The 15,482-nt window shown below is 46.4% G+C and overlaps 1 protein-coding gene across 1 annotated transcript in view; it reads left to right on the forward strand.

Moving 5' to 3' along the window:
* Positions 1-10,137, forward strand: part of GLI2 (GLI family zinc finger 2) — a 188,563-nt gene extending 178,426 nt beyond the window's left edge. The window contains exons 12-14 of the mRNA XM_066190248.1: positions 286-567; positions 3,616-3,952; positions 5,001-10,137. Of these exons, the coding sequence (XP_066046345.1) occupies positions 286-567; positions 3,616-3,952; positions 5,001-7,354 (2,973 nt within the window). The 3' untranslated portion in view covers positions 7,355-10,137. The remainder of the gene's footprint in view (positions 1-285; positions 568-3,615; positions 3,953-5,000) is intronic.
* Positions 10,138-15,482: the final 5,345 nt, after the last annotated feature.

Genomic DNA, 15,482 nt, shown 5'->3' on the forward strand with positions numbered 1-15,482 from the left:
AGTAATACTAGGAAAGTATTTCATGAATTCTTAGCTGTCTTTTGATCCAAAAACTGAAAACAAGAAGTTTAGCCAACATGAAATGACCAGCCAAGTCTGTGTGGATCAGCAGCAGCCCACAGATCACATCTTCCATATCTCTGTCTTACAGAGTCCTGTGGAGCAGATGCTCCACATTTTGCTGCTGCTTGCTGCTATGCTGATTGTATTTTCTTGGCCCATACATTGTACTTGGAATATTTGGGCTTATTCTAAATATAACCCAAGATTTGCTTGTATTGACAGAAACCCTACGTCTGTAAAATCCCTGGCTGCACGAAGCGGTACACGGACCCCAGTTCCCTCAGGAAACACGTCAAGACGGTGCACGGGCCTGATGCTCACGTCACCAAGAAGCAGCGCAATGACGTTCACCCGAGGCCACCGCCACTCAAGGAAAATGGGGACAATGAGGCAAGCGCCAAGCAGAGCAGCAAGGTATCAGAGGAGACTCCCGAGGCCAACAGCACCACGAGGAGCATGGAGGATTGCTTACAAGTCAAAACGATAAAAACGGAGAATTCTGTGGTAAGAGCAGTTGCTTTTTGCAAAAATGACACGGTTCCTGATCTCTCTGATGCAGTAAGGGCATGAAGCATTTGTGTGCCATTTACCTCTCTGGGAAGGTGCCCTTCAACCCTAGAGTTCAAGTCCAGAAATGAAACTGCAGGTCAGGGCACAGTCCAGTAAATTTTGTACCTTCCTACCCAGCATCATAAATTCCTGCCCTTGTAGTCATGGGGGCCATGTGGTGCCCTGTGCTGAGTTTGGCATTCCTGTGCTGTGAAAGTGGGTAAAACCCAAGAGTGTTGTGGTCAAATGAGCTTTACCTACCTCACCAGTTTAAATTGAGCAATGACCGCAGGGCATAGATTGATGAACGCTTCTTGAGGCAAAGGTCCTGGCTTAAGCAGTCCCCTTTCCCCTCCTCCCTGCACCCTTCTCTCCTTTTCTTTCTACTCTGCTGCTTTTTGATTAAGCCAGTGGGGATAAAACCAGCTGTTTTATTTTTGTTGAGTATCTTAAAGCAAGTTCAATTCCTTGATCCCGTCCACCATACACAGAAGCGCAAAATCACTGCAGTTGTCAAGGACCTCCTGAGATCATCTAGTCCCACCTCCCCGATCAGTTGAGGTTGGTTAGGGCAGATTACTCAAGAGTACAGAAATTCAATATGTGCCTCCCAGCTGCCATAGAAAATTGCAGTGGGATGGTGGGGCAGGGGAGCAAAATTAGGCATAAACACGGGAACAAAGCTGTGGCCCACAGAGTACAGACTGTCACTCAACTATGATCAAGCTTTACAGCTCCAGCACCTGAAGCAGAGACTGTCCATTACATTTCTGTCCATTACAGCAGCTCCACAATTAGCAGTAGTGTGGTTAGTGGTACTAGGGAGCTGTGTATAGTGGTAGTTTCAAATACATCTAAACTCTTCCACCCCATCCAGGATGGAGGAGGAGATGGAGCATCACAAAACACGAATCACTTCTGCCTTTTGATGTTTATTTTCACTTTTGTACCCAAAGTTCTGGTCTGCTGCATCAGCTCAGAGTGGGACAGGATATGGGCTAGATAAAGAAGAAAATACCTTCACCTGCAAAGGAGTGTTCACATATTCCCCAGACTTCCCACTTGAGCTGAAAGGACTTTGAGCTCCAAAATATATATTTTCTTGATTTGAATCCAGGCTAAAAGATTGTTATTCCTGTGAAAAGCATGCCCTGGAGCTGCAAGGATTTTCTCAGAAGGGTTAGGAGATGTGTTGTTGGACAAATTACTAATAAGCAGCGTGTTTCAGTTGGGAAAAAAATTAGTATTTACACATCCAGAATGTCTCTAATTGACTAAAGAAACAGTTTCCTGTGATGAGGTTCTGTACTGTGTTACAAAAGCTGAGTGTGAGAACCACTGGACAGAATGACCTTTCTCCAGTACTCTTCCTCCATGTGTTTTATTGTTTTTTCCCTATGAAAATACTGACACAATTACAGCTCCCCACCCTGCTTCTCCTGAAGGTATGGCTTGTTTTCCTAGAACTCTGTGCTCCCAGGGTTCCAGCCAAGCCATCTCACTGGCAGCAGGGCCCTGGGTCATGTGTTTCTCTTCACTGTCCCTCTCTAGTACTGCATACTTAACTTGTGCACGTCTGACAGGTGGCATCTCATCTGGTGGGTGCACATCCAACTTCTGTTTTGTGGATAAGGTTGGGGTGGTGGGAGGGATGAGATGCTTCACTGGTTCCCATCATTCCCAGGCTCTTTGTTTTGAACCATATTTGTTTGTTACCCCAAACCCATGGAAACAGGTAGAAAGTCTCTCCTAGGAGCTTTTATTTGTGCCCCTGAAGAGGGAAGGCAGGGAAGATGGGGTATGAGAGTGGGGGGGTATGTTGGCAATTTATGCTGTATTCTGCATTTCCCTCTTCCTCCTTTTTCTAACCTGGTCCTTTTTGTTAATGCTGTCTTTGTCCTAACAACCTGTTCTTTATTCCCACTTACCCTTCCTTACTCTACCTTCCTAAGGACAGTCGGTACTAAGGTGAGCAAAGAATCCTTTGTATTAAAATAGCTGTATAAAGCATGATCTCCTGCAGGTCTCTGTGTCCATTTAACCCTCGCAGGGTGTAGGGGGAGTATGTGGGGCAGTGGGGAGAGATTGGAGAAATTTGCTTGAGTGCAGAAAGGGGAAGGATGCAGTGCCCGAGGATTCCCTTTGCCACCTTTTTCCCAGCATCACAACTTGCCATTAAATCTTGGGATTGCAATCTCTATCATCTGAACTGAAGGGCAATCACAGCCAGTCAACCCTGCCCATGGGGGACTGCTATGGAGTAAAGTAAAAACACTGCCACACTCCGCATTCCCACCTTGGCCCAGGGCAGAGTACATTGCCTTTTCAGCACTCCCATTTTTTGCTGGAGCATGGACCTGGAGCAGAAAAGCCAGGCATCCTGTTTGGTAGCAGCAGCAGAGCAAGTTCAGACCATTTAGTGTCTGCTGCAAATAAACTGCTCAATGTGAGTAGTTTACATTCCTAATGTAAATAAAATAAATATTTATGGTGCTTATCTGCCTTATCTGCAGGTGGGAGTTTGCAAACAGTGAAGTAGGTTTTTATCTGGCGGGGAAGTTTGTCAGCTAACCTAATTATATGTTAGAGTATTTTAAAGACAGAAATACGTTGTGTCTGAAATACTTAAGCCTTGATCCCACGTTAGATAAGACTGCGTTTGCTGCAGTATACCTTGCACAACCAGGTGACGTGTTGCTTTTCTTCGAGAAACATCTGTCCTTCTTTTGGAGGAAGAGCATTTGGTTTCTCTCCATCTTGCAGTTGAATCACCATGGCTTTTCCAGCTGTGGGGTGCTGTCCCATCCTCCTCTCACAGGGAGGAGGCACCTGCCTTTTGGAAGAGCTGAGATCCTGCAGCAGGGAGGGGTAACAAGACAGGGGAGAGCCTAGGATAGGAGCACTCCTATCCTCGAGGACTAACACTGGGTATGTTGGGCTCCTGATTTCTTCCCATCCGTGTTTTCACCTGCCCAACTCTTTTTCCTCTTTTCCCTCCCCAAGATGTGTCAGTCCAGTCCTGGTGGCCAGTCGTCATGCAGCAGTGAGCCATCACCCCTTGGCAGCACCAACAACAATGACAGTGGAGTAGAAATGAACATGCACAGCGGGGGAAGTCTGGGAGATCTGACGGCGTTGGATGACAACGCTCCTGTCGTGGACTCAACAGTCTCATCTGGTAACTCGGCAGTCAGCCTGCAGCTAAGGAAACACATGACGACGATGCAACGACTTGAACAACTCAAGAAAGAGAAACTCAAGACAGTTAAGGATTCCTGCTCATGGGTGAGCCCAGCTCCACAAGCCAGAAACACCAAGCTGCCTCCCATCTCAGGAAATGGTAAGCCCTGGGCCTGGACCATGTCCTGTAGGAACCTTCCAGAGTTTGACTCTGGTTTCATAACCAGGAGTCTGGCCTGGAGGAATGAGGATCGTTTCTTACTGCCTCTGAGTCATGCTTTGATAGATAAAGATGTCAGGTGAAATGGACAGCTTGGGTGTAAACACAGCCATCTGGTGATGTGCAAGAGAAAGCCAGGTTCTCACTTCTACAGAGCTATGAAGGGAGACAGAGGTGTCGGTGTCCTTGTTTCTGAGCTTGCCCAGAACCCAGACACAGCTGTCCTCATTGTCCGAGTTACAGCCACAAGACTGCTTTCATTTCTTCCAGCAGTAACAGTTCCCCAAGGGCTAATGTTCTTCCTGGGAGACTGCTGGAGCACAGCAGCAATCCCAACCAGACCTCTCTCCATAATCTTGCTCTGACAGGCCCTTAGTCACTCAAAATCTCCTGGCTATTGCCTCCAGCCTCATATGCTCATTTCCCACTGGCTGGTGGTCCCTGGTAAAATGCATATTTTTGAACCCTCTAGAGATCCTCTAAGTTTGCCAAGAAATCCAAAGGCATGGTGCCTGGGTTGTACTAGATCTCAGAGCTTCTTGGGTTACTTTTGGAAGAGCCTTTGAATGTCAGCCTTTGAGATCTCAGCCTGCTCTCCCTGACTGCTGTCCATCTGTCCCAGAGAGTAGATGTGGTTGTTGCTATGTGCTGTCCAAGTGGCACTGTTCACACCAGCCCTACTTTTGTCCTACTGAGGGAAGCCCATGTGGAGACATTTCCTCAGAAGCTGAGTATAAAGGGTGTACATGTTAGAAAAACGCTGCAGCAGGGACTTCTTCACATCTCTCCCCAGACTTCTTGCTCCCTTTGCATGAACATATAGCTAGAAATTAAGCTTTGAATTCACTAGCAGCACATAAAACCCACCATCATTTCCATGAAGTATTTGGGGGTGGCTTTGTGGGTCTGTATTCTGGCACCTAGAACACTACGAAGTGAAATTTCTCAGCTAACTAGATGTTTTCCTTCCCTGCGAACTCTCTTTCAGGCTCTGTTCTAGAAAATAGTGGTGGTTCTGCTATGCTGCCTAACCCCAGAATAATGGAGCTGTCTGTCAACGAGGTTACGATGCTGAACCAACTCAACGAGCGCCGTGACAGTACAACAAGCACCGTCAGCTCTGCCTACACTGTCAGCCGCAGATCCTCGGGGATCTCCCCGTACTTCTCCAGCCGCCGTTCCAGTGAGGCTTCCCATCTTGGGCACCGCCCCAATAACACAAGCTCTGCTGACTCCTACGACCCGATTTCCACGGATGCTTCCCGCCGGTCGAGCGAGGCGAGCCAGTGCAGCGGGATGCCGGGTCTGCTGAACCTCACACCAGCTCAGCACTACAGGCTAAAAGCCAAGTATGCTGCTGCCACAGGGGGCCCTCCTCCGACTCCTCTGCCAAACATGGAGAGGATGACCCTGAAGAACAGGATCTCACTTATGGATGGACCAGACCCCACCTTGCCTTCCATCCGCCTCCCACCAGGCCCCAGGCGTTGCAGTGATGGTAACAGCTATGGCTACCCATCAGCTCCAGCATTTCCCCATGAGGTGCAGGGCAACTGCACAAGACGGGCAAGTGACCCAGTGAGGAGACCTCCTGGAGATCCCCAGGCTCTCCCACGAGTTCACCGCTTCAACAGCACCAACAGCATGAACCCTTTCCATCCTCCACACCCCACAGACAGGAGGAATTTTGGTCTCCAGAGCTACGGGCGCTCAGATGGGAGCCTGCCCCGGCACACCTACTCACCCCGACCACTGAGCATCAGTGAAAACATCGCCATGGAAGCCATGTCCGGGGAGACAGATGCACCCATTGGAGATGATGATATTGTGCTGCCAGATGATGTGGTACAGTACATCAAATCCCAGAGTAATGGGACAGTGGCTGAGAGCACTCCCATGGGATACAGCAATGAGATGCAGAACTTCCAAGGAAGTGGGAAGCTGCAGCCTCCAGCCTTGCCTACCCAGCGCAGGATGGCGGTGGCTGAGGCAAGCATGAGCCACTTGGGACCCATGATGGCAGAGTGTTCCATGAGTTTTGATACTTCTTCAGACATGAATAAAAATAATATGCCTGTCCAGTGGAACGAAGTCAGCTCAGGCACAGTTGATATGATGTCCAATCAGTCGAAACAGCAGTTTTCACAAGGGAACTTAGCGGTGGTCCAGCAGAAGCAGAACTTTGGTCAGTACCAGAACTACAACCAGCAGCAGATGCAGCTGCCAGACAACAGCATGAATGCAACACAGCAGAGCTTTATGCAGAGAAACATGGGTATGGATGGACAGAGGCTAAACTGCATGCAGCTGCGGCAGCAGCCCATGAGCCTAGGTCCCAACATGAACCCCGATACGGGCTTGCACACAGGGTATAACCAACCACATCAGATGCTGAGCCCCAGTGCAATCAGCGGCAACCCAAATCAGATCTCTCCTAATTGCAGCAACATGGCAGCAAAGTCTGGATCCCACCTTCACTCTCAGCAGATGGACATGGCAACCGACCCGTCTTTGCTGGTCAGAAGCAACAGTGAGCGCACAGTGCTGGGACAGGTCATGCATGAACCAAGTCAGCAGAACTACTCATCTCAGCCAAGCCACCTGAACTTCCCTGTGGCTCAGGAGACCTTTCCTCAGCCCATCATGACCTCCAATCAGCCCAGTTTTGAGCCTCAGCAGAGCATGATGGGTTCAGCTCCACAGGCATATCCACCTGGCATGATCCAGCCTCGTCCTCCAGCAGAGCCAAACCCGGGCAGCAGACTCCGAGGGGTCCGCACCGCCCAGCAGCTGGGCTACATGAGAACTCCCCATCCTACAAACACCATCAGCCCTGGCCAGGAGACAACAGAGACCATGCATAAAAGAGCCAGCGACATGTTGCTGGCACCAGCCCAGCAGTGTGCGGACGGCACGAGGGACAACAACTTGATGTACTATTACGGCCAAATCCACATGTACGAACAGAACAACGGCTTTGATAACCATGCAGACTGTCGGGTCAGGCAGCAGCAGTGCACACAGAACAGCAAGCCAGCCACTCTGCCTTCCCCAGGAACAAACCAGGTGTCCAGCACAGTGGACTCTCAAGGTCTTGAGCCACCCCAGATAGATTTTGATGCCATCATGGACGATGGGGACCATTCAAGCCTGATGTCGGGAACCCTGAGCCCCAGCATCCTGCAGAACCTCTCCCAGAATTCCTCTCGCCTGACGACTCCACGAAACTCTCTGACACTGCCCACCATACCTGCAGGGATAAGCAATATGGCAATAGGTGATATGAGCTCCATGCTAACCACGCTGGCGGAAGAGAGTAAATTTCTAAACATGATGTCGTAACGGTAAAGCACAAGGCCTTGGTGCTATCCAAGGGGCTCTGCGTGAAGCAGCTCTTATGAATGTGCTTTTCAAAAATAATCTGTTTCAATAGAGTAGGGTTTTTTATAAGTGTTAAATACGTTAAAGGATTTCAAAATGAAAATTTTAAGAAGTCTGTGTACAGAATTATGTAAACTATATGCAGGCAATTCAGTACCACAGGGGTGCACCTCTAGTATTATTTTTTTGGCTTGGTTTCCCAGAGCACTGAACGGTATCACCGCCAAGCTAGGAGACAGCATGAGGGTGGTTAGAGATGAAATCCTCCCTTCTGGGAAGCCCTGTAAATAGCGCTCCCCATCATTTTCCATTAGTTACATTTGCAAAAAATTCCGTTTTCAACCCGCCCCAGAAAGAAATGGGAGGATGCGGTTTAGGTTAGAATAAAAGCCATACTATGTATTCTGCTCTGATGAGAGTGGGGTTTAGTTATGTCTCCAAACAAGCCCTCTGCCAGCAGTATTGTTTTATACCGTAAATACCTTTGTACCTTGCAAAGAGCAACGTTTCCAAATGGCTTCTCAGCAAAGTGCCTTACCATGCTTTCTTGTTAAGTAGCCAAGGCCTCTCTTCCTTTAAAAATCAAATATAGTGTATTGTCAGAAGCGTATATAAAATGTACATTTATAAAAACATAGTGGTGTTTCTGAGAAAACATTGGAAAGACACATTGATGAGACACATAAAAGGTGAATGCACACTTTGATCAGATGTGTTTACAACATGGTTTATATCATGTGCAGAGTGGAGCAGGGACCTGGGAACAGCAATCACTGGGAAATAATCCCCCATGGCAGGACTGACACACATGCATAACTTTGCACCTTCTGAACACAGTGACTTTCTGTGAGTGCCCCACATGCATCTTTAATGTCAGAGTGCTGGAGCACACATTACTGTATCCCTGTGCAGCTTTGCAGCAGCTTCACTCTCTGGTGGGTTTTCCATGCTGAGGTGCTCGCATAAACAAATGATGGTGATAGAGAGAGTTTTACGATTGTTCCAGCCCAGTGTGCACTATGGCAGTATTGGGGGAACAGATTAATCTGCCAGGGTTCATCTGTGTGATGTGCTCAATGCAGGGTTCTGCCTGGGCTCCATGTGCACTACAGGCACCTAGCTGCACTGATGTGGGGCCAAGCATAAGCCAAAGCACCCTGCCCCACAAGCAAGCTTATTGGCATGCACCCAGTGCTAGCTTAACATGTTGCACAGCATGAAAAGAACTGCTGTATCCAAAAAATATACCACGGTCAGCCTGAGTAGTTCATTTGACTAGTAGACTGCACCTGCAGCCTGCAGCACCTGCACTAGCAGACTGCACCTGCAGCACTAAACATGCACATAGTCTCAAAACAGGTATTTGAGTCAGAATAGTAGCTTGGTCAGTGAGAATATCTTGGAACCATCATTGGGGAAGAGATGGGAGGAGCAGGGCCTCCTGAATCCAAATTCTCCACCAGAATATAATTGCTCATAATAGGGATCAGCTGTTTCCAGGACAGTCCCACCTGCCAGTAAGTTGATCTTTGTTGTATTATTTATTTTTGCTGTCATTAGACAAAAGGGTAGAAGCAGCTGGGTGCATGTACTTGGGAGGAGGCCTTGCTTAACTTCAGGCTGCGTTGGACAAGGACAGCTCCTCTCATCCTGCTCTCATAGCCTCAGATACTTTGTACCCCATATGTTGGAGGGCAGGGAACAAGTGTGACATCCCCTGCAGGTTCTTACAGCTGGACTGAGTAAGCATCTGTAGAGCTTCACTCTTTCCTTCCCATCTCCCTGTCATATCAGTGAGATGTTCTCATTTGCACCTGACTCTGTCCCCTGCACGGGACCAGGACAGCTCTGTAAAGGTCTTTTCTGGTGTCTTTGCTTTTCTTTTGCACAAACTGATGTCAGGATCACTCTTCCCAGTATGACCAGGGGCCGACATCAAAATGCCACATGCTACCTCCAGGCAAACTCTGTGATTTCAGAAAGGCAGGAGCTGAGCTTGGCAGTGGTGGGTCAGGACAGCTTTGCTGCCAGGTAGCCCTGAGTATGGCTGGTGCAGGGAGGTGCTGCTCAGCATCCTGCAGTCTCATCCATCCTCGTCCCAAATGCAGACGGTGCTCCCAGCCCTTCACCCCTCAATGACTCCTGCTTGTGTCCAGGGGGCATGAGGACAGGGGAGCAAAGCAAGGTTCCTGGCTGTTTATTTGTGTCTTCTGTGGAAGTTGTGTTTAAAGGGATTGTTTTATAGTCTGCTGTATATATTCTCCTGCAGTTGCTGACCTTGCCCTTGCCTTTGCATTCATGAAAAGAGGGCAGTACATGTTTTAGGACATTGTATGTTGTCCTGGACTCTTGGAGTACAACTGGGCATCCCTTGTGCTGAGATGGATCAAGCTTTCGTGTGTCCTTTGATTGCTAATCTGACTTTTTTAACAGTGCATAGGGCAATGATGGCTCCTGAGTCCCTCCTCACAGATATCTCATTAGCAAAAGTTCAAATACAGAAGCAAAACCAAATCTCCAATGACTTTAGATTTTTTGGACTTTCCAGTGGTGGTCTTCCTTCATTTACTGAAAAAGTATTATAATAATCTTGCCAGCACTGTATATATTATGTATAGAAGACATCATTACTAAAAGTACTGTAGGTGTTCTGTCAAATTTATATCTTAAGAACATTTTTAGCTGTTTTCTACATCATAAGAATGGAGGTAACATGCTGAACCTGTATATAAACCTTTTGTACATTAAAAAGTAATTTTTTTCATAATTTATTGTGTCTGTTGTTATTTCTTTTTATTGCCAAATGGTGGTCGGTCTTGGTCTGTCATTACCACACCAGCACAGTCAGCTGGACTCTGGGGGTGCTTAGGAACAGCTGGTGAGGAGTTGGTAGGGCAGGTATGTGATACAGCACAGATGTGGAATGGTCTTGCCTCGAAGAGTTTCCACTAAGCAATGAGGTGGAGGTGGCGGAAAGAGAGGCAGCAAGGTCAGTGTGTGCTGCAAGCACAGTCCTGATGCCCAGGTGTCTTTCACTGCCTCTTGGCAGAGGTGATTTGAAGGACAATGGCAGTGCAGCAGGGATCATACAGGAGAGGAGCTCAGAGCAAGGGCTGGACAAATTTGTCAACCAGAAGATTTTTGATAAAAATGGCTTGTTGACTGACTTGGTTATTGTCCAAAAAGAGACAGAAGTAGGAAAGATTAGCAGAGCTATGATGGGCCATGACAGTGGCACATTGAATATTGGGTTTGGAGAAAGGAGAAATTAATCTGTGCATTATGTATGTGATGGAAAGCAATTATCGGGTGAGCAACTGATAGATACATCAGTTGTGATCTAGTTAGAGTCTCATCCAGCTCCTTGATGAGGAAGATTTAATTTGGCTGCAGCAAGAGTTAGCTCAGCTACTCAAGAGACTGATTTTCAGCTTGTTTTTGTAGAGGTGGGTTGGTGTGCACAGGGCTAGAGCCTTAGGGGAGGGTGAGGAGGCTGTTCACAGGTGATCCTCATGGGCACACCAATGAGTTTGGAATGAAAACTGCTGAGCAAAGCAGTTGGCCAGTGAATCAGTGAATTACACTTGGTGCAAATGAACCAGCAGTTTCTTGCAGAAGCAACTGAAGGAGATGCACTCTTTCTCCTCTCTGTGGGATCCCTCCTGAGCTGTTTGGCAGAATCAGGTACATGGAATCAGGTACATACGGGACAAACCCTCACCCTGTCTTCAGGATTCCCATATATGGGACGAACCCTTCAGGTTCCATCAAAGTCCATGGCAAAAGATTGGCTCATCCCTCTTTTGAAGTAATTCTTTCCTGTTTTAGACACATGGAATGGGGTGGGCTTTTCCTCTGAAAGATGTGTCACTTTCCTCACTGATTACAGAGAGACCCCAGGTAGCCAGCTTAGATCCCTTCTCCAGTGGGAGGAAGTGAATCCCGTACTCTTGCGAATCTCTTACACCAATCTGGTCACCCTCAGCATGATCCAAGGTTGAGTCAGTGAAATGTGTTAATGATCCTGTTGGCCTGTAAATCCATTGGATAAATATCACACCCCTCTGTACTGTCCAAGAACTACAGAAACCACAATAAAAATTCAGCAATATTATTAAAAGGAAATTGTTCAGATCTTTTCTATTGACCGAAGGCTTTGGAGACTCAGATCAGCTCCTACTGCTCTTCTACTTCAAACACTTAAAGTAGGTTTCTAATCTAGATCAAATGCTGCTTTTAGCTGGTGTTTCTCTTCAGAGTTCAATCAGGGCACACCTCTGCCGGTGTGAGAACGTATTTATTACTTAAACTGGGCTAAGATTTCCTAGGAGCCCACCTGAGGTCATGTACCAGCATGTGCATTTTACTGCTTTCCCATCCTGGAATAAACAAGGAACGAAAGGCTCACTGCTCCAATTGTAAGCAGGTAATAACCTTTCTGCAACAAATGTTGTTTATAAGCCAGAGCTTGGAGTTTATACTGCTGTGGCAGCTGCATAATATTCAATTAACCTTCTTTTTAATCAATCATATCCCTTATGAAAACAAACCATCCTAACAGGTCTGATTCCGACCTTCTTTGGTGAGTGTTAACCTCACTCCACTCCCAAAACCAGTGGGAGCATAGGAAGAGTAAGATCCCACTCTGGGTAAAAACCATCACTGCTCTTTAATATTGCACTAATATCTCAGGTTTTCCTGGAGGGGAGAAAAAGGCCATAAAAGCTACTGTTGCTGGATCTGATTGCACTTACTGAGTACAGAGTCATTCCAACAGCTCTTTATTGCAGTGGTCTCTGTAGGGATGACATAGGGGCTCTTGTTCTTTACGAGCTGTTGGATCTACTTGGAAGCGCATACGTGTGGTAAACAAATGGTGTGTTTTATATTACTGGAAGGACAATTTATGACCAACCAAGGCCTCTTGCAGACAGCCATTTAACTTGTAAGTAAAATGACCTAACACTTAAGAAATTTAGAAGCTACAAAACAACCCGTGTTGTGCCCAGTACACTTATTTCTCTTTGATTTATGCTTCATGTAAAACTTGAAATGGCCATATTAAATATGTTTGGTGTTTAAAAAAAAGAAAAAAAAAGAAGAAGAAAGCAATGTTTTCACATATGCTGAGGGTTTGTGACTGCTGTATCTTCCTCCAACTGCACCAGCACTTCTGATTCATGACATGGGTGGCTTTGCCTCCCTATTTCCATTTTCCCCACACTGACCTGTCAGGCAGATATGTAGGGGGCATGCCTGCTTCATCTTTGGAAGAGCTGCTGCACACAAATACAGCGCAGTTGCTGAAAACATCTCTCCAAGTGTCGATGGCTTACCAAAAAGCAAACTGTGTGGCTGATACCTTTGCCTGTCAGAGGCTGTTTTACCATCCCACCTCTACCATCATGTGTAGGGTTGTATCAGCAGGCAGCAGAAGGTGTAGTAACACCACAAAAGGCAGCTTCTGCACTGAAAAAACAGGGAATGGGACTACATAAATCTATGATCTACATTCCTCTCTCTAGCCTTAACTCTTACTATGTACCGCCCAGGATAGTCTTCATAGAAAAAGGATGTTTAAGGAAGCACTTTGAAGCAGAAGGTTGGTCTAATGCTCTAAATGTCTTCTTAAGGACTCTCTCCACTTGCTATATAGAAAGAGTACGGATGAAGACAACCTTTACAAATGTCCCTTCTTCCCTGTCACTATCCCTTTTCTGTTCCTCTTTGGGAAGGACCCTGGAGTGCTCTGCCCATACAAACATCTTCTCTGCCAGGCTTTGACAGACAGTTGCATTTTTTGACTCAGGACCATGAGGAACAGCTTTCCTGTCACCTGCAGAGTGAATCATGCAGAAGAAGAGCACACATTTCACAGCTGGGTGTTGGCCAAAGCACCAAGGTTTGTGTTACAGTGTGGTGGTAGTGGCTAAAATAGATCAAATGAAATGAGGAGAGCAGCAGGGAAGGAAGCAAAACTGGACAAAGCAGGGCTAATTTTCTTCATGGCTTTGGGTCTTTCAGTGTGTCTACCACTTGGAAAATTCCCTGGGCCGTGAGGTGTAACTGGCCGTGACAAAAAACAAAGAAATGATGCTTATGAGGGTCTAAGAGAGATCTATTTTTGAAGAATTTAGATCTGTAGAGTTTCACATAAAGAACTTCTGGAACAAGAGCACCATTTTTAGTGCTTGCCTCTTTTGCTGACTACTCACTTGACCAGTCGTGCAAGGAGCCATCCCCTGAAAAGGTGCTGTGACCTGAGAGCTTCAGCCACCTGCTCCGATGGAAATGACCGTGGCAGTGACAGCAGCCGAGGAATGCAGCTGGGACTGATTTGCAGCAAGCTTGGAAAGGCACTCCAGCCCCAGGCCTGGAGTCTGTAGGTGGGCTGCCCCACCCTTTGGCAGCACCAGCATCCTGCCCTTGGCTGCAGAGCTCAGAGTAAAGGCACTCCCAGGCTCTGCGGCTCAGCCAAGCTCCAAGAAAAAAAAGTGCTTCTCCCTTTCTGCCACTGTTACTGTACCAGCTTGGTAATCTCCAGGTGGCTTCACTGGGCCCCTTTCCCCACTGGCAAAGCAGCCCTCTAGGAAGGTACCTGCCTGCTGCACTTACCCATCTGATTGCCATCTGAGCAAAGTGTCTCCACTGACTCAAAACTGATGTATTCTTTTTTCTGTTCTTTTTTTTTTTCTTTTTTTTTTTTAAGGAAAATGTCTTGATGCGAATCGTTTAACCTCTGTGTCACTCATCAATAATGACGATAAGTGAAATTCGATGAAATGCACAGAGGATTAAACATCACTCCAGGCACACTGAAAGAGGGCGGCGTAACCGTATCTGGGAGATCTTAAGGAGGGGTGAGAAAACGGGTTTTGCTCTGCAGTCCAAAAGGCTGAACACCCTGTAGCACCAGCACCAGCTGCAGAGGGTGCTCCATGTGGTGATCGTAATCACATCCTGCAGGCCAGAGAATTTCTTTTGTTAGCAGCCATCCAAGAACCAAACAGGTCTCACCTTGCTTGAGGAGCTCTCATGAAATGATCGCTTGTCTTAGCTATGTCAGGAGATTTGTCAAAGAGTGTGAAAAATGTTTTCAGGGAATAGAAACTGGGGCTGAGCCAGGTGAAGGTTTCTATTTAATTGGAAAAAAGAAAATAGATCCCAGCATTTCCATCATTAACTGGAAATAAGTGGGAGCATTTTGAACAAATCAGCAGTGGTCTATGTGCTGAAAGCACCAATGACACCCATGTCTTTGGGTACCTTTTCTTAGAGATGAGAGCCAGCTTTGTGGTCATTGAACATTTTCAGAAAATGGTCCATGTTTGCCCTATTTGAGGGAAATTTAAAACCTGAACACATTCAAATGTTTTTCCAAAATTTAACACATACTAATAATACATCAACAACTTTATCCTAAATGCCTTCCAAATCTAAACCTTAAATTTACAAGAGCATGGAGCTGAGACATGACTTCTCAAGTAGAAGCGACATCAAAAAGATTTTCAACTAAACTATTATCTGCACATTTCTTCAACAATGTTTTAACTGTCATTTATGAGGATTTTTTTTTTAAAAAAAGAAAGATTTATTATGCAAAGAGTGGTTTCATCTATGGGCTGGTTTCATCACAGGTGAATCAGTACCAGAAAAAGTTAAGTCTCTAAGGAGTTCACATGGAGTTGTTTTCCACTCCTGATCTTTCTACAGAGTTGTTTCACTTGCAGAAGTTGGGACTGAGCAGATATCACCAAAGAAAAAGGTGTAAAATAAATATGGGCTGAAGGCCTTTTAGATTAGCATCATGCCTCCTTTTAACAGGAAAAAACACATTTTTAGTGGTGTTCAAAATTATTCCAGACAACACACAAAATAGCTGAGCTAAAACCTCTTTCCTAGCCCTTATTTAAGTGCTGACAAAGTCCTTTAGGTAAAGCACTGACCCACTGATGTTCCAACAGATTCAGCAGGGCTTAGAAATGACTTTTTTGTGAGCACAACTGGTGAACAAAAAAGGATATTTTCTCCCTTCAGAATAAACCCCAGTGACAGAGAGGACAAGGTTTATTATTTTAAGATATTTCAG

Source organism: Chamaea fasciata, unplaced genomic scaffold (assembly GCF_029207755.1).
Source record: "Chamaea fasciata isolate MVZ Bird 193981 ecotype frontalis unplaced genomic scaffold, bChaFas1.0.hap1 SCAF_8, whole genome shotgun sequence".
NCBI classification, from domain to species: domain Eukaryota; kingdom Metazoa; phylum Chordata; class Aves; order Passeriformes; family Sylviidae; genus Chamaea; species Chamaea fasciata.